This window comes from Anastrepha ludens, chromosome 3 (genome assembly GCF_028408465.1).
Source record: "Anastrepha ludens isolate Willacy chromosome 3, idAnaLude1.1, whole genome shotgun sequence".
Lineage (NCBI taxonomy): Eukaryota > Metazoa > Arthropoda > Insecta > Diptera > Tephritidae > Anastrepha > Anastrepha ludens.
In genome coordinates this window covers 122,171,968-122,192,714 of record NC_071499.1, presented here as the reverse complement: position 1 = coordinate 122,192,714, position 20,747 = coordinate 122,171,968, and the positions used below count along the sequence as shown (strand labels likewise).

The following is a 20,747-nucleotide window of genomic DNA, read 5'->3' as shown; positions in this document are numbered from 1 at the left end:
ATACAGTATTGAATACCCCAATGTAAGCCATTCTTTTCTGCCCCATTGAGTGTAGGAAAAATGAAAGGTACCTTTTCAAGGCAGATCTTGCAAATGGACAAACATCTTTTGTGTATGTATAATGTGTAAATTTTTTTATCGTTTTGAACTTGAACCGATAGTTATTGTTAAAATTTCTAAAGCAACGCCATGCAACTCCACACACGTCCATTCACGCACACGCATACGCATACACACATATGTGGTCTTGTGACCGCAAAAACCTATTGCAACATTTAAATCGTCACACCGCAACACTTCCAAAGCAGAGTGCGGAGCATCTTTTTCCCCGACCCCCCCCCGCAACAAATGTCCCACACACATATCATTCTGCGCTGTCTCTCTGCTGATCTGCTGCTATGGTGAATATGCAAATTATAATTGTCGGCTATCGGCCAACTGCTTTTGAAGACACACCAGTGCACTCCAACGCACAGCCAGCAGACTCTTTCGAATTCATCTGACTCTTCTCGGCGCTAATCGCTCAGCTGCACAAATGAGTTTACTCGATCAGCTGGTTGCTTGGCCGCTTAACTTACTCGCGGTATATAAACGAATTGCAGCGCCAGCATTAGACATAGTGAGTGACGCGTTAGTGCAACGTTCGGTGGCACGCAGACACCGATAAAGTTAATAGCAGCAGTAGCAAGCAAGCGATCGGGGCAAAAATTAAGGCAATTTACAGTTCAGTGTTCGAGGCAAAGTAGCTTTGCTGTTAAAGAAAGCAAAAAATATTTGAATAAAAATACGCTGACACTGTGGTGTTTAGAGCAAAATTGACAATTTTGAAGAAGAAATTGAGCAAAAATACTTTTTGAAATTTTTGAAAAATAAAATATGTGAATTCCAAAAAACGTAAAATAAAACAAATCAGAAGTGAACTGTTGTTTGAACGCGCGCGCGAATTCAGAAAAAAATTGAGTTTGTGTTTGATTCGTTAAATTTTCGTTTCGTACAAAAAAACTTTTTTGTTAGCACCAGGCGACTTCAACCAAGAGTTTTCGCGAACAGTACATTGGCGCAATATGAATATTCATTTATTTTGGGTAAGAAAAGTTAAAAAATAGAAATTATTAGTAATTTGGAATATATTTTATATACAATATTTAATGAAAAAATGGTAAAATACAAAGCAAAAAAACATATAATATAAAAATATTTTAAAGAAAATTTACTTAAAAACAATATAGTCAAGCTTATCAATATGTCAAACTGAGCTATATTTTTTATAAAAAAAAACATTAAAAAAAAATTTATTTGAAAAACAAAAAGAATACTTAAACATTATAACTATAAAAACAAAACTAAATATAAAATTTGCAAAACATCTTAAATTATAAAAAAGTTTCAAATATAAAAAAGAAAACATAAAATGCAACCAACTATAATAAAACATTAAACGATATAAAAATTAAAAAAAAAAATTAAACTAAATAAAAACAAAATACTAAAATGTGAAACAAAAAAAATTTTAAAAATTAAGTAAAATATCCAAAAAATATTAAAAAATTATAAAAGCAACATAAAATAAAACAAACAAAAATTTAAATATAAATAAAATTAAATTAAATACTAAAAATATTAGAATATAGAAAAAACTAGAATATAGAAAAAATTCAATAAAATATGAAAAAAATAATAAGCAAATAAAGCGTAGAACCAATATTAAAATAATAAAAAAATAAAAATAAAATATTAAACAAAAATTAAAATATAAAACAAAATATGTAAAAATTCCAAACTAAAGAATTAAATAAATTAAATATGCAAACAATATTAAAATATTAAAAAACAAAAAAAGAAATATAAAAAAAAATTAAGAAGTAAAATAAAATATGCCAAAAAATATCAAAAGCATTAAACAAAATATGCCACAAAGTATAAATTATAAAAAAGATATTAAAATATTAAAAAAAGTGAATAAAGTGATTGGTTGGTTTAAGGGTGACCCCGCATCGGAGTGCCACATAGACCGCAAGTTGGGTCCGTTGTGTTGCCCTAGTGCTCATTATGTTATATGATTTCCCCACCTAAACGAGATTTTTATTGTAGATTTTGGTCAAAGATATTAATTCGTTTCGAGAATTTGATGAGAGATTCGATTTTCAGGTCCGAGAGTACTGAAAGATTGTCAATTGTTGTAGAGCCTAGAAGAGCGAGTCGACTTCTGGCTAGGCCGGGACAACTGCTCAGCAAATGCCTGCTCGATACTTCCTCATCTTTGTCCTCGCAGTATCTGCACAGGTCGTTTTGAGGAACCCCGAGCCGACGTGCGTGAGTGCACAAAAGGCAGTGGCCGGTGATAAGAGATATTATATGCCTTAGTTCGTGTTTCGAAAGACTTATAAGGGTTTTTGTCTGTTTCAGATTGTAGGATGGCCAGATTTGTCTGGTCGTAACGCAAGTAGTTTCCACTCGCCACCTCCGATCAGCAATGCTGTGAAATTCTCGATCGATGAGCATTTTACATGTTGAGAGCGGAATGTGGATTGTGGGTAAATTACTAACATTTGATTGCGCAGCTCCAGCTCTTGCGAGCTCATCAGCTTTGCAGTTACCTTCGAATCCACTGTGACCCGGTATCCAGATAACTGACAGAATTCTGAACACTTATTTCATTAAGAGATAAGAGACAGGATCGAACCACATCTGAGTCGGTATAAGAGGAGCTGAGTACCCCTGATCACCTTTTTTTAATAGAAAACTGCGAATTTTTTTAGTACGTCGTACCATTTCGTAGTAGAGTAGCCACTAATTAAATTTCTTTCAACAGAAAATCTTAAGTGGGTTGCCAATAGTTGATTATTTGTTGTAGAAAATTCTAAAATTCTGTTAGTACTCCGCATCATGTCGTATTAGTAGGATTGCCACTAACTAAATTTGTTTAATAATAGGACTATGAATAAGTTCGTGCGGTTTTACAACAGATGGCGTAACTTGATTATTATTCCATCGATCCACATTTCCAAACATTCATTGGAGAGCTACTGTCGTAAGGCACAAACGTCAGTATAAGTTTTTTATTTGAAGCGTAAACAACAATATTTTTACCACACTTGAAAATGTCGAATTTCGTGCCAAATAATGTGTTTTTGCGGGGAATTCTTCTTCATTATTTTAATATGAAGAAAAAAGCAGCCGAAAGTCATCGTATCTTGGTGGAAGTTTATGGTGAGCATGCTCTATCTGAGCGAACGTGCCAGAAGTGGTTTGCACGCTTTAAAAGTGGTGATTTTGGCTTGGAAGACGAAGAACGCGAGGGTGCGCCGCCAAAGTTCATGGATACCGAATTGGAGGAATTGCTCGATCAAGATCCGGCTCAAACGCAAGAAGAGGTTGCAAAAACTTTGGGAGTTGATCAATCAACCATTTCCAAACGTTTAAAAGCCATGGGAATGATCCGAAAGGTAGGCCATTGGGTGCCGTATGAATTGAAGCCAAGAGACGTTGAACGCCGTTTTATGGCATGCGAACAACTGCTTCAACGGCACAAAAGAAAGGGTTTTTTGCATCGAATTGTGACTGGCGATGAAAAGTGGGTCCATTACGACAATCCAAAACGTCGGGCAACGTATGGATACCCTGGCCATGCTTCAACATCGACGTCGGCGCAGAATATTCATGGCCTGAAGGTTATGCTGTGTATCTGGTGGGACCAGCTGGGTGTTGTGTATTATGAGCTACTGAAACCGAATGAAACGATTACGGGGGATGTCTACCGACGACAATTGATGCGTTTGAGCCGAGCACTGCGAGAAAAACGGCCGCAATACGCCGATAGACACGACAAAGTTATTTTGCAACATGACAATGCTCGGCCACATGTTGCACAAGTGGTCAAAACATACTTAGAAACGCTCAAATGGGATGTCCTACCCCACCCGCCGTATAGTCCAGACCTTGCGCCATCCGATTACTATCTCTTCCGATCGATGCAACATGGCCTGGCTGACGAGCACTTCCGTAATTACGATGAAGTCAAAAAATGGATCGATTCGTGGATTGCGGCAAAACCGACCGAATTTTTCACAAAGGGAATCCGTGAATTGCCAGAAAGATGGGAAAAAGTAGTAGTAAGCGATGGACAATATTTTGAATATTAAATTTGTAACCATTTTACGTCAATAAAGTTTCAAATTTCGAAAAAAAACCGCACGAACTTATTCATAGTCCATAGAAAATTGTAAAATACTTTGAATACTACGTACCACGTCGTACTAGTAGGGCTGCGACTGGCTCAATTTTTTTCAATAGAAGACTTCCTGCCTTCCATTTGGCCTTTTCTTTTTCATCATTTTTATAATTCACTCAATTGTACCTATCTTATTACATCAGCAAATGAGTCACATAAAAACTGCTTTTAATGCTTCAATTGTTTTTATGTTATTCATTTAGTTGGCTTTATATGGCCGTGTTGTAAAAAATATGCAAATTAAGATGAAAAATTAAGAAGGAAATCAAAGAAAACGAAATATTAGCCACGGCATTATAACATTCAAAGAGAAAAATTTGCATATAAACAACCAGAAGATGCAGGCAATTGGCGCATGCGCGAAAAAGAGTGAAGTGTGCGAGGAAGTGCAAAGCTGTTGTAACGGCTCAGGCCTTGATTGCGGCCAACTCTTGCGATCAACATATCATCATAATTGGCGCGCTGTGGGTGTGCAGTCAGCGCCGCCTACCAATACACACATACATATGTATATATAATATTGTGTATATATTATATATACACACATCTAAATGCATACACACACACAAATTCAAGCGAATGTATGAGAAAATGTGAGTGTGAGCGCGCACATGTCAGCCTGTTATGTAGCCAAAAAGTTGCACAGCCGGCAATGTGCATCAATAAAAGTAAAAGTCAACAAGCAAAAGTGTGCAAAAGCAAGTAACTGCAACAACAACAAGATTATTTTTGTAGAAAAACGTAAGAAGCAAAAAAGTAAATAAGTTGACGCGAACTCCAGCAGTCAGTTCACTGCTCCTTTGACGCGGCGCAACATTGCAGGAGGTACATATTAGAGGTGACGCTTAAAAAACAAAAACAAAAACAAATATATACACATATATGTATATGTATATTTGCAAATAAACCTACTAACATGTAAACTTACATATGTGCATGTGTGTGTGCTTCATAGAAAGCGCTACAACGTTGAGTGCTCGTAATAAATAAGAAGACAACTAAATATACATTCGTATATACTTAACTAAGTAATCACAAAAAATATGCCAAGAAAAAATCCTTGTCTAAGCACCAGCTACGAAAATACAAAATTAATTGCGCGTTGCTCAGTATGCGCATACATTTCCGGCATTCACATAGCCACGAAGCGCAAGGCGCCTATGTCTTTTGCGGTTTCACTCTCACTTACTCTCACTCTCCCGCGCACGCTTTCTACCTCGCTTGCTTACACACACACTCCAATGGTTGCATATGCCTAACGGGAGGTATGTAATTTGATGCTCTTGCTTGGGATTGTGGGCTGAGCGGGAGTCCCGTAAAAGGTTGTAGTCTACACGAAACTTAACCTTTTGGTACCCATCTGTTATTCTGTTAACATTATTAAAAAAAGTAAAATTTCGTTACAATGCGTTGTAACATAAAAAATGCATTTATAATATAAAAACATTTTTCAAAAGCCCTCACACACTACAGGCCTGCCCTCGAGCTAGCGTTCAAGCAATTTTGTTGTCACAACAAATTTTGATAAATCTTAGTACTCAAGAGTTAAATCGCCAAGATCACTGTGTGTTGCTTGTTAGTGGAATTACATAATTCCGTGTGCTTACGCCACAATGCGACGAATGACAGCTACAAAACTCACCCTCTACGGCCATCGAAGAATAACTGCGCAGGGAATAAGATTGAAAAAGGTGCTCTAGAAAGTTAGCTTGGCAGCAAAAAAATTAACCTATCAATAAAAAATGTGTCTAGGTTGATTTCACATTTATTTAGCAGAAGCCAGAATTACTCAGTAGCGCTGCAAAAGCGGTCGACTCATACCACAAAATGGAATGGAGAGAGCTACATTTTCCATGTGTGCTTTGAATTTAAAGTATTTGTAGAGCCACCGCATCTGCCGACCAGTACAAAAGTAGTTCCCATGACAGTCGGTTCTAGATACGTTACCTGAACGTCCCGGATTCATATTCGACTAACGACTGTGATTTCTGCAGCATTTTTCAAAAAAGCACGTCATGCATAATTTGTGAAAATGATCGTTGTCAAAACGTGAAGAAACAGCTCAAACGGTGCCCCCACCAGAACTAACGGCCGGAAAGGTTCTACCAGGTATTTTATGAACATATAAGGAATAATTTGTTATGAGTGGCTTCCGTAAAGCCAGACACTAAATTTAGATGTGTACTGACAACAACAGGACGATTTGAAGCTAGCGATTGACCAGAAACGACCGGAATTGGCCAACCGAAAATGTGTTGCGTTTCATCACGACAACGCAAGACCACAAACGTCTGTAATGACTCGCCAAAAACTCCAGGCGCTTAGTTGGGAAGTTTTAATGCATCCATCTTTCAGTCCCGCCCTGGCAGCAAGCGATTACCGCCTGTTTTTCTCATTGCAAAACTTCTTGAGTGATAAGAAATTGGCATCAAACGAAGATTGTGAAAATCGATTAGTACAGTTTTTCGCGAATAAGGACCAAGACTTCTATGAGAGAGACATTATGAAGCTATCTTTAATATTTGACCCAAATTGGATAATCCGAAACATCTTAAATAAAATTTTCGATAGAATAATGGATTTCTTCTCCCCTAACTAATATTTATTAAACATTTTCAAAATTTCGTTCTTAACTAAAGTTACTCTCGAAGTACTTCTTTTGACTAATTTTTACTTCAATAAATAAAAAATCAATAAATAAAGAAATTTAAAAAATATCTAAGAAATTGAAAACATAGCAGCTTTACTATAGTCGCGCTCACACAGATATTTATTTTTTCGTATGCGATAAGAAAAAGTTTACTTTTATCGCACTGTGTAATAACGCAGGGGTTTTATCAGAATTATGCGTCTAGATCAGAGCAAAGTTGTTTGTGTATGTACATTAATTGCTTTCATGCGTTTAAGCAGTTAATTCATTCCTGCAAATATGGGAAAAGGAAATAAGATGGTGTATTTTTTTTGTTTGTTTTCCTTTTCTTTTTGCTCTAGTTGCGCTATGCATTTTTTAGAAACGATTTGGCAATTACTGATCTCCTAGTTCATCATTTACATACACATAAATTCATTAAAAACAATTACTCATTACTCAGCGCAAGCACGCACAATTGACCAATAAGTGACTTACTTCCTTGGCGAAGTCTCTCTCTCTAACTGCACGTGGCCACATCTTGTACATACATATACACATAAGCCTATGAATTGCTGGATACTTGGCACAGATCACACTTGCATGACATTGAGCGCGACACTTTTGTGGATTGACCAATAAGCGACTATTTTAATTTTGAATGCTATAAAACAACAACAAAAAGTATTATTGCCAAATATGTGTGGCCACACAATATTTATCTCTTTTAAGTAAAGTAGCACATCCAACAAAATAAAAACACACACACACGCACACATTGAAAAAGAAAAATTATAATGATAATAGTTCACAAATAAGCAAAACAAAAAAACCAAAACAAAAAAAAAGCAGCAAAAAAAAACAAAAAACAAATATGTATGTAATTTGTCAAATATTTTATTAGAAGGCATTGTCCAAACAAAAGCATGTGCAAGATAAAATATTCAACGTAGGTCAGGCATAAAAGCTGTGAACCAACAACAATGCGTACAATAATAATGAACTAACGTAAAACAATTGCGGTCCGATTGCATGCCGCATAGTGTTAATGAGGCGCAACTAATTGGGATGTTTGGGCTTGCATTATTTTATTAAGTGGCCGATATCGCACACCAAATCATAAGGTATACATTCATACATACATACTTACAAACATAAAAGTTTAATTAATGCGCATATTTTCACACTTACTTCTTAGCTGTTTGTTTTTGGTGTATCTTTTGTAAATTCCTTTTTGTACAGAAATATCTACATACATATTTTTTAATAGCTAGTGACGCACACATATTCCTACGCACATGAATACATTGTATTACTTAGGAATTTTCTTTATTATTTTGTATTTTTCTGCAAGATGAAATAAGTGAGTTTACAGAATGATATGGAAGGTCAGGTGTGAAGCTAAATTGGGGTAAAAATTTGTGAAGTGGGACAACATTTCCCGGCAGCTATAATTATTTTTTATGGAATTAATTTTTTTCTAGACGAGCGGTTCAGCCAAACACCCAAAAAGGGTGTAAGCGTCAATTTACATTTTAGATTGGCGAAAAAGAAATCCATTATTTTCTCGATAGACGGCTGTAGCGATCGATATCTCGTTACGTACCAATCTAACAATTTCACGTTTATGCTCGTTGTCAAGGTGACATTTCGCACTAAATAAAAATTATTCTGCTGTTTTTTGTTTCGTCCATTCAGTTGTGCGTTACAGGGTGATAACAATGGAAGTCAACAAAGAGAAAATTCGGTACATTTTACAGTTTTTCTTTGATAAAGGCGAAAATTCAAACCAGGCCACTGAAATGGTGAATGGAGTGCAATTTTGGTTTCGTCGATTCCGTTCAGGATTTTTGATGTTAAAGAAAATGTTGGTATAATATCGAAAATATCGATATTTTTACAGAAGTTGACCGGCAGGTTAGTAGTCACAGCATCGCCGTGGTGCTAAAGATCGACTATAAAACAGTTTAAGCCAGTTGCGCAAAAATTTTACACAAAAATAATGGATTTATTTTACCCCAAATTAATATGCATAATTTTTTCCAGTTTATGATAGTTCAAAAAAATCGAATTTAAAATTTTTTCGAAACTCGAATTTTAAGATTTTTCAAAACTCGATTTTAAAATTTTTCGAAATTCTAATTTCAAATTTTTCGAAAATTAATCATCCGATTTTAGTTTTGAATAACTTTCTTTACGAAATGAAACAAATGATTTTGAGTGATGGAAGCCATTTACGAAAATTATAATTCTTCCAATAGGATGAATTTTTTTGCGCCACCTTGTATTATTATTATCCCACGCCACTCTCGCCCCCGCATACCGCGGGGCTTAATTTTTACCAAGAGGTTTGGATTTATGGCCCCATTCCCAGGTAATTTAATCTGCATCGTGCCACTGCTGGGCAGTCACATAGAACGTGTTCTGCTGTTTCTTGTGCCCCTGTGAAGAGTCTACAAGAATCGTTTTCTATTGCACCATCTTTTTCATGTGATAATTAAGTTTACAGTGTCCTGTTAGTAGTTCAGTGTACAGTTTTATGTCCTTTCTGCTTAGATTAAGGATTGCTTCTGCCTTTATCCATTCCGGATCTATGAGCCTTTTCGATTGCCGCATGCCCGATTGGGCTCTCCAGTGATCGATTAAGCCTCCTTATTTCTGCTCACGTAGAAAGGCACATTTGAAGCTGTTGTTTACCCCGCAGATAGGTTCAGGACCTATAAAGGGAGCGTTTACCCCGTTTTTCGCTAGAGTGACCGCAATTTCATTCCCTTCATGTCCCTCATGTCCCGGAACCAACATCAAGGTAATTAAGTTTACTTGTATTAACTTTTTTGGAAATTGTTTGGATTTCATTTATTTTTCGCGATCAGTAATATCGATTTTGCTCATTTTGCAAGCTGCTAAAAATTATGATGTTTTCCGATCATTTATAAAGAGTCTTTCAAAAGTCACGCCTAGAAGTCAGTAGTAAAAAATTCCTAGACGGTAAATTTTTTCTGTCATCTTTCACATTTGTCAAGTAGGTAGTTACATAACTTTTCACGATAGACCTACGCTTTAACTTATTATGAAAATGGTTGATCTGTTGGAATAAAATTCTTGATTTTTTTTTTTTTTGTGAAATAATCGTCCAAATAAGATCGATTCTTTTAAAGATAGGAAAAGGACTGAGAGAAAAAAAGCTAGTCCCTCTGTTGAGAATATTGCTGCTGTAGCGCAAAGTGTTGATGAGCAACCTTCGACAGCGACGTCTCGACGTTCTCAACAATGCAACAAGGCATTCATGACACGAATGTTTGGCGTATTTTACCTGTAGACGAGCTAATAGTACACGTAAAAGTGTTAAGAGCCCGGATTTGAATACAAATAATGAAACCTAAAAGAAACTAAATTTTTACATATGATATTTTATTTAAAACAATATCTAGCGCGTCTTTTGAAGGTCTCTTTACTTTTGATAAGTATAAAGTTTTTTTTAAAGTTCGAAATTAACTTTAATGATGTATACGGCGCATAAGAAAAAAGTGCATCACCTAAACATGTTGACTGGTTTTGAATATGTATTTATTTATTTTTAATTGAACAATTTTTTTTTATAAAAATGTAGTTCATCCTAAAATAAAGACATCCAACTTCTAAACGTTTCAGAAGGTTTATAAAAGTTCAACGAATTTTCATTAAAATTTCAAAATTTTTAATCAGAGTTAACCCTTTACTGCATGAATTAATAAAGCGTTAAAAAAAAATTGTTTCACGGTGAAAATAGCTTTATTTAATTATGAATAAGACATTTTAAAAGAAATATAATGAAAAAGTGTTACATATTTGTTCAGAATAAAAACTAGTTGTAAAGTAAAGAAAACAATTGAAAAGCGGAAAAAGTTGTATCCATGGAGAAAGATGAGTATGAAAAAAAATGAAAATATTTTTTTTATGCTGTAGCAGCATAAGCATCCCCCATACATATACGTTGGTCAAACATTTTTTGTTGTAGCAGCATAAACATCCCCCTTACATATACGTGGAATGCTGCTGAATTAACAGTCCTCGGCCGGATATAAATCCTCGTCGTTCCGGTAGAGCAGACCGTCGAGAGAACGCTGTCAAAAAAGTTCTTACATTTTGCGCTGTTATCGTTTTTTGAAAATGAGTCACTCGCACTTTAATTCTTCCTTTTCACCCACTTACACAAAAGAGAGGTTATATAAAAATGTCATGAAATGATAGAAAATTGTCGGCGTTTCATTATTTCTAAATATATATTTGATAGATTAAAATAGTTTGAATTATTGTATAACATTTAATCCGGAAATAAAATTGAATCAAAACTGCAATACCATACATGGGCGGCTCATATGCTGTAAAGGGTCAAAAAAGCGAAAATTTGGTACGCAGTTTTAAAACGCACTAAAGTTGAGGACGGCCTCGGTAGTCTAGCGTACACGCACTAGCCTGCCATTCCAGACGATGTGGATTCAAATCCCACGTAAAGTACGGTCCTCGCACTTTTCCAAATTTACCTACTTTCCCTGCTTCTAAAAAAACAAAAATCTCTTTCCTCAAACCAAAAAACTTATCCTTTCCATCCTTTACCTCATTACTCCCGCACAATAGTCAGCGCATTTTTTGCATTGTGGTTGCTAAAACACGCAAAAACAAAGAAAAACACAAGAGGAAGCGGGCAGCCGCAGTAATCGCGCAGACACTTCACTCTAGCGAAGTCCTCAACCACCAGTGCGAACCTTCTGGCCAAAAAATGTGAAACACAGATGGCGCTCCCAGCAGTAAGGAGGCGTTGTTCCTAAGCAACGACAGGTGGGCATTCTCACTCCTTAGGACTGATAGCGGCAGGCTAATCACTTACCCTGCCAGAAATGAAATAGATTAACGAAACCAACGCAAGACAAGTCTTGTCGAGGCGCTATGCTCCCGAGAGGAGTGAACAAGGAAAAAGAAAATAAAAAAGTTGAGTGAAATAGAGAAAGTTGAGCCTAACAATTTTCGTTTATTTTTAATATAATAGTAAAATATTTTCCCTGCCTGATGTTGCCTATTTTCTCCATGCAAATTACAAATTTTGTAGTTTTCTTATAAGGAGATAAGGCGCAATACTGTCGAGAAGAAAATTGTAGAAATTCAAAGAGACTTCTAGCAGCTTCAAACTTGCACTTGAATTTGCTATTACATTATTACATATATACCGTTACATACTCTATTTAATTTCTTTAATACTGACTGAAAAGTTAAAAATTTGTATGACAATTTGTTAATTTTTTTTTAATTTTGTATAAAATTTGAAATTTGGATTTATATGGTTTTATGTTAGATATGAGCTATATACTTTTATTAAAAAAAGAAACAGAATATTAATAAAAAAATAAAAATTGTCAAAACTGCCAGAAATTTTGAGGTGCTATTGTATATTTCTTTCGTGTGCTGTATATGCAGATGATTTTTTCGCACCAAATGTGGAATCTGTTTAAACTCAGATTCAGATTCAGATTGTTGTAAATCTGAAAGTTAAACTGCCTATTTGATGCAGTAAATTTCGATATCTTCAACTTAGAGTAGAAATCTCGAAAAATTGATATCCAGAAACAGACCAAGAATACTGACCTGAAGCAGCACAAAGTTGTGAAATTAGGTAGCCAAATACAATTGAATGTCACAGCTGTACGCTCACATTGTACATATGTATGTATGGGTATATATATTATATTTTTGCATACATACATAGATGTGTGTCACTATATCGACACGCTTACTGCATTGACTTAATTAATTTGCCATTTATGCTTTAAATACTTTAGTGATTGCTTTTTTCTCACAATTATACTTTACAACTTTTACTTTCAATTTTTAAATTAGTTAAGATTTTATGTCTTTAAAAAAGCATTCACTCAATTTTATTGCAAATAAATATGTCAGTCAATGGAACCGCAGTGAATTGTTTATACAATAATTGCATATGAGCGTAAATAGTCATGGCAAATGGTTTCCTATTCCTACACACACACATATGCACATACACTTGCGCATGTTTAACCACGAATGCAAAGCGCATTCTTACAGAGTGCAGACGGCAGAGTGGCAGTCTCAGCTCATGTCACTGTTGTTGTTCCACAAAACGTAACAAGTGAAGGTGAGTAAGCAATTGTTGTGGCGTGTGAAAGACGAAAATGATATTTGCAATTGAAAACGTGATTGCAAAAAACGAGGAAAAATAATAATAACAGACTTAAATAGGATGGACAAGTAGGAAAAAATGAGGCATATGCACGCATTTATGTATGTATGGGAAACACTTGAGTGGGTCGGAAACCTTTTTTATCGAATAAACAATGAGAACCAAAGCAAATATGCGTTGGCGCGGAGTGAGAAAAGTTTAAAGAAAATAATCAAATTGAAAATAATAGGAATCTAAACTTCCAGACACATCAAGCAAAGTGTGTTCAAAATAAAAAAAGGAAAAACATATTAGAAAAAAAAAATACCATCAACTAATCAAATAATAGGTAGCAGCTTGGTCAGCATCACACAGTGACCAGTGTAGCCGCTAATTTAAATGCATTTGCTGATCCACTTCAACAGACAAACGACTTAAGCAACGAACTTGAAAGTCGTAGCAAGAAAAAAATATACATAAAAACAAATATATGCACATAAAGCAATTTTCGAAAATACTTGTGCGAAAAAAGTTTGTAAAAATAAAAATATAAAAAAATAAAAATACAAATAAAAATAAAAACAAAGCAACAAAAAGAAAACCCCAAACATTCCGTGTAAATGACCTTTTCTGAAAAACGTGAAATATTCGTGCATTTATTTGCATTTCAATCTCTTCATATGTCTGTCTCTTTGTATGTAGTTATATGCATATAAAATGCGCGAAATTGGTGGAAAGAGCATCGCTCATCATATACTACTACTACTAGGCCGAATTTAATATTTTTTACTTCATTTCAACGCCTATTGATTGTAGATGGTTGCACTCTTTTCAGCAGAAAGCAGCCACCTGTTCACAATTCAAAAAAGCAATTTATTAAAAAAAAAGAAATAAAAGTTCGTAAAAAACATAAAAAAAATATATTGTAACCACATGAGTTTTAAGGCAAGGTTGTTTAAGAAAACTTGAACCTTAAAAAAATTTTTGAAAGTATTGCCACCTTGTTTTTAATGCAAAAATAGTAACTTATGACACAATTGATTTAAATGTGCGTATTTAGGTAGCGACGTATGCTGTTTGAACAAATTTCGATAAAAAATAATTTAGCAAAGGCGTGGACACTTAGTTTTTAATGCAAATACGAGATGATTTGAGAATACGGTTATCAAAGCAATTGTGTTCAAGAGGAGAAGAAAATTTGAATTAAAAGATGTAAGGCGTTGCCACTTAATTTTTAGTACAAAAATATAAATTAATTAAAAAAATTTGCATTTAATATTGGAACATGGTTGTAAACGAACTGTTTTTGAGAGAAGAGAAAATATCTTGTTTAAACAATATTATTTTATGAAGTTGCCACTTAATTTTTTACGTATAAAAATTGAAAATAGTTTAAAAAATGTTGCATTTAATATTAGATCATGGATGTAAACGAATTGTGTTCGAAAGAAGGAAAAACTATTTGCTTAAAAAATTTGCTTGTATGACGTTACCACTTAATTTTAATACGAAAATAGAAATTAGTTAAAAAGGTTTGAATTAAATATGAGAATGTGGCTGTTAAATGAAATGCACTTATAAGAGATAAGAAGACTTTGATTAAACAATATTCTTTTATGAGGTTGCCACTTAATTTTTAATTTAAAAATAGATATTTGTTAAAAAATTTTGCATTAAATATGAGAATATGGTTGAAAACGAACTGAGTTCAAGAGAAGCAAAAATATTTTGATTTAAAAATATACTTGAATGACGTTGCCACTTAATTTTAAGTACAAAAATAGGAATTAGCTAAAAAAATTGTACTTCAATATTGTAATATGGTTATCAAACGAAATGTTTTCAATGGAAGCAAAAGCATCTTTATTAAAAATATGGTTGTATGGCGTTTCCACTTAATTTTGAATGAAAAAATAGAATTTAATTAAAGAGCTGTGAACAAATATCAGAATATGAGTGTTACATAAAGGTGATTATGAACACTTTTGTAAAAAAATTACTTTCAATGGTGTTGCCACTTAATTTTTAATGAAATGAATTTCTGATCTTTTACATATTTTCAATATATGTACAAAAGAATTTTGAAAGTGCATAAAACAAAAGCTATTATTTTGTGCTTTAAAAATAATTTTTAGTATTTTATCTTTTTCTTTATATTTTTTTTATTAAAAATTTCTTAACTTATATTTTTGAATAGTTCTGAAACCCCTAAAATTAATAAGCCAATTCCCTTTAATTCAGGATTTACAGGTGTTTAAAATTAAGTGCAAATAATCTGGCGTCCTGGCATTTGCAAAATACCATGTCAGCACAACAACAAAATGTATGTATTTGCCATTATAATTTGCAACTGCCAGGATGACAGTTCATTCATTCTTAATTTTTAACTGCTCAAATAGGTAATTGAACTGAATCGACAAGCTTTTGAAGGTTCTCAGAATTTTTCAAAAATTTAATTAGAAAGCAAATTTTTGTAAAAAAAGAATTAAAATAAATCTTGAAATTTAAATTAGAAATTTTTAAAAGAAGTTTAGAAATTAAAAAAGAAATTTAGAACTTTTTAAACGAATTTTAGAAATTTATTTTTAACAGTTTTTGTCAATTTGTTTTGCTCTTAATGAAATCTATGCAATACATTTTTTTAAAACCTATTTGTCAACATCAAATTGAACGGTACAATTTCACATTTAAAGTAATTTTTTCGCAAGTATGAGCATTTGAATTTCTTTCAACGAAATTTGCAATTTTTGTGGTTTCCATAATTTTTGTTTTTTTCAAGAAAAATTTTACAAATTTTTAATTAGAGTTTACCAAATTTTTTTGCCAAGCATTTTTTTTTTATTTTTTTGTTTGTTAAAATTGCTACTCATTGCAGTTTCATTGCTTGCACTCAACAATTATTGTTTTTTTTTTAAGATCCATTTGTGTCATTGTGTGCGTGCGTGTGTACTTGTTTGCACAACATTGCATCACACCACATATTCGCTTAAATTTCATGTCGAACCACTTGTACCCATCTAATGAAAGACGCATCGTACACTTTCGCCAAATGTACGTATGTAGAAAACAGTGCAGTCAAAAATAAAAATAAAAAACTTTTTATAAAAAAAATCGCAGCAGACTTAAGCAACAAACTTCACGCGAAAATTTCACGCGACAAACGCTCACTTGTGCAAGCCGCGTTGAGGTGCATTGTGAAGCGCTGGCTATATACAGGAAAATAGCGGCAATAACAATGAAAAATTAAGAAACTGTAAAAACAAATCAAAACCAAAAAACGACACATCATAACAGCAAAAATAATGGGAACTGTGAGATTAGCGAGAAAAGTGGGCTATAGAAAAAAACAACCATTTACTGCTATGTTTAATTAAATTTTAATTAAATTTAGGTGGTTTGTCTTTCGCACAGTTAAACTTTGCGCAATTAACGATGAGCTAAAATAAAGTAAGATAAATTTCTTCAACCAGTCAGCTTTGGCGAGTTTGACGGCTTGTCCCTGCTATCCCTACATAAGTACGTTCTACGCTGTGTTAAATAACTATAAAATAGTGGCTTATTGGCAAGTTTTGACTGTTTAAAAGCTGCTTATTTATTTTTAATAATTTTTCTGAATTGTAATATCATTCATTCTACTACAAAAACCACATAACGACAAGTCCCAAGCTTTGTGCAAATTAAAAAAAGTAGTACACATAACACAAGTAAAACTTTCAAAGCAAACAAAGAAAGAGGGACCAAACGACCAAAAAACCCTCCAAACAGTAGGCAGCAAGGCAATATAACGCCAAAAAGTAGGCACCAAAAATATATTTCCTACAAGTTTGCACTAACAAACAAGCGCCAAAAAGGAGGCAGTAGTATTTCTCACTAGAAATTAGCAACCACAAGGAAAAACTCAGGAAAAATAGCCTAAAATGTATCTGAGATATAAAGGGTGGTTAAATTTCAAGGGCCGATGTTCAATGTGAACCACACCTAAACGTCAACGAGACCGTTGGACTTCTTTCTTTGGGGTTATTTGAAAGAAAAAGTGTACGTCGATAAGCCAGCAACAATTGTAGAGCTAAAGGATGAGATAATTCGGTACATTAATGGCATAGAACCTCAATTATGCCTCAGCGTCATCGAAAATTTTGACCATCGGATGGAGGAGTGTCGCCGAGGTCGCGGCGGCCATTTGGCCGATATTTTGTTCCACACAAAATTGAACCATACCAATATTATTATAATAAAGAAAAACGACAATAACTTCCTAAAAGAAATGTATTTTATTCAAAATTAACTTCGGTCCTTGAAACTTAACCACCCTTTATATAAGGTATAGCTCTCTCTCTCCTTTTCCTCTACGTTATATCTTTTTTCTCTCTCGCGGAACGAGAATGCCCAAAACGTTGCATGGCCTTGAAATTTTACTCTCCATTCTCGCTCATCCATCGACGCCTCACTTCAAAAATATATAAATTTTGTAAATGTCATCAAAATTTCAAACTTTTTAAACAGAAATTTTTTGAAAAGTTTCATCAATTCCTATTTAATCCTCTTCAAAGTAACCCCTCTCGGGTATAAGATACTTGTGCCAGCGCTTTTTCCAATCCACCAAACGCTTTTGATATAAAGAATATTAATAAAGAAATTTAGAACGAAATTTATTCCCCAAATAAGGAGACTTTACATAAATTGCATAAAACCACAAACATGCCACGTCTATAAGCCGAAATGTGTTAAAAAAATATAAAATTAAATTTCAAGCTACAACAAATCAAAAAAGGCGCAACCGATCGGAGTATAGTTTATTGGCTTTAAACCCCTAAGCTCTTTACTAACACTCTGCATTAATGAAATTTATTAATTATTTCCTATTACTAATAAAATTTTGAAAATAAGCTAAAAAGTGTTTGCAAAAAATTGCTACGTGTACTTGGCATAGCCACCATTAATTCGTACCACTACGATTTCTTCTCATATACAACTCACTGCAAATTCATAAACACACCACTATTTTTTATAAAGAAAAACGGTACGCGTAACGAGAACTTCAAACTTAGCAAAATAAAAAAAATTTAATTGCATCAAAACTTAACTTAATTTCATCAACTTTAACCAGAATTTTAAGAATTTTTCAGGAGATGGCAATTTAATTTTAGTACAAAAAAGTGCAAATTTCAAGTAATTACAAAATACCGTTAATTTTTCATACTTTGTTCGCTGAGGTGTCCCGCTTTTTTTCCATTCGAGGTGCATGCTCGAATTTTTTTATATGGAAGAAAAATCCTAGCACCGTCGAAAAAAAAATATTAAAAATCATCTTGCACTTTATTGTATGGAGCTATATTTAAAAGCATGAGAGCTTAAAACGATATTAAAAAAGAAAAATATTGTTGGAAAAATTTGTTTTTTTCATAATAATCTGGTAGATAATTTCATTGCATTATTTCTTTGAATATGATATCCGGCATATGTCGAGTTATATGGCCCATTCGATCAGTCCAATTCTAATTACTTTTACCACTAACTCTGAATAATAAATCCAAATAAGCCCAATCAGCAAAAATGCCACGTGCCAATGTAATAGAAGCAGGATGCAGAACGTCTCGGGGACTCCACTCCACTCAATTTCCAAACTCGTTGCTGTGTTTACCGGTCATTGGACAATCGGCACACAAGCGGAAAAGCTAGATTTACTATCTAACTTGCATTGCACAAGCTGTGGTGTCCTTTCAGAGAAGGAGACTGTTGAAGACTTTCTCAAAAAATACCCAGGTCTGGCAACTAGACTATTAAGGTCACTGGGTGCTTTTTTATTCGAGAGCCTGGAGCAATGCTTCAACCCAAATCCCATTAATCTTCTCAATTAAATCAACAACTCTGGCTGGGTGTAGAATTGAGCCTTTGGAGGTCTCAAAATGGTATCGATGCCACAGTATTTAGTGCCACTTGGGGAGTGCCAGACTAGCACTTGAGCTATCATCATCACTGTCTTACCTTCAAACCTTGAATAGTTTTAGAATTTTTAATAAGAATTCAAAAAACAAATTTGGGCAACAAAGTGCAAGTTTGAAGTCACATAAAATTTTGGATACTTTTTTTTCTAAAAAAAATGAAAACTGATCAATATTAGGTGTCGTTATAATAATTTCTGGGGTGTGCTAGGTATTGAGAATAATTGACAATTAAAAAACATTGTAGCGAACTGGTTTGTTTCTACTTACAGGTAAGTATCTTGCACGAAGCGCTAATTCACATATTGGAACAACCTAATTTCATTGAAAGCGAAAAAAGGATGGAGTATTTTTTTTCTTCGCTGTTTACCTCCACTAGGCTCTTGAAGTTCAAACTATGAATACAAATTACTACCAGAGGTTTTTGGCCGAAGTCCCTGAGGTAATAACAAAATAACTGCACGAATTTTAGAAGAAAAAGTCTTGAGTTCTATGATAATACAATGCGCCGGCTGATTACTCATTACCTGTCTATGCTGTGCGAATTATATCTAATTCCTTGAGTGAAATCTACAATACATTCAAAAGTACAAGATTTGGTTATGAGTTTGAAGTTATGAAAGGAAAAGCGCTCAGGGTTCTAAAAGTATCTACCGGAGAAGACTTCCACTAAAGCGAGGTTTTTACTGAACCCAATAATAAAATGTTTTACAGCGCCAGTTTCGTTTTTCAGTAGCCACACTTCGCGTACGAGTGTCATTTGAAAAGTCCGTGTAAAGTCGAAGAGAGGTTATATTTAGTTAGTAGCATCTCTTGTACGCGCCAATTATATATATATATACATATATATCTCTTGGCGGCCGCCGTGGCCGAATGGGTTGGTGCGTGACTACCATTCGGAATTCAGAAAGAGGACGTCGGTTCGAATCTCGGTAAAAGATCAAAAAATTAAGAAAAAGTTGTTTCTAATAGCGGTCGCCCCTCGGCGGGCAATGGCAAACCTCCGAGTGTATTTCTGCCATGAAAAAGCTCCTCATAAAAAATATCTGCCGTTCGGAGTCGGCTTGAAACTGTAGGTCCCTCCATTTGTGGAATAACATCAAGACGCACACCACAAATAGGAAGAGGAGCTCGGCCAAACACCCAAAAGGATATATATATATATATCTTGGAAAAACACGCATCAAGCTTAAATCGAGGAAGCCGAGGAAGTCGAGTCGAGGCTCACGCCTCAGCAGTTCATGGAAATAGAATTCCAACTCGTTTCCCAACCACTCTATTCTTCAGCTTTAACTCTCACGGATCCATCGGACTTCTATTTGTTCCCCAGTTCGAAGAAATGGCTGGCGGGAAAAAGATTTTATTCAAACGAGGAGGTGATTGCAGAAACGTAAGGCTATTTTGCAGATTTGGCCAAATTCTATTACTCGAAAGGGATCAACAAGCGAGTATAAGCCTAAAAGGAGACTAAATATCTCAAAAAATAAAAAAGGTTTACCCCAAACAATGAAATAGTTTTTATTTTTTTGCACGAACTTTTAAAACCACCCTCGTATTTCACTAAAATAGTGCAACATCTGTTCCTTTGTAAGCTACATAGTTTCCCACTTGAGGAATTCTCATGAGAATTCTCACTAAAACAATATGAGTGCTTAGCACTCTCACACTTACACTCACACCAACAACTTTTTTTATTCACTTCAATTAATTCATAGTTATCAGTCATACTCTTTTTTTAGTTGCAAATTTTCGGTTTTTACCTGTACTTGCGAGGGT

At 34.2% G+C, this 20,747-nt stretch overlaps 1 protein-coding gene across 1 annotated transcript in view; it reads left to right on the top strand.

Moving 5' to 3' along the window:
* The first annotated feature begins 632 nt into the window (after positions 1 to 632).
* Positions 633 to 20,747, top strand: part of LOC128858967 (putative uncharacterized protein DDB_G0271606) — a 34,202-nt gene continuing 14,087 nt past the window's right edge. The window contains exon 1 of the mRNA XM_054095596.1: positions 633 to 1,085. Within this exon, the coding sequence (XP_053951571.1) occupies positions 1,065 to 1,085 (21 nt within the window). The 5' untranslated portion in view covers positions 633 to 1,064. The remainder of the gene's footprint in view (positions 1,086 to 20,747) is intronic.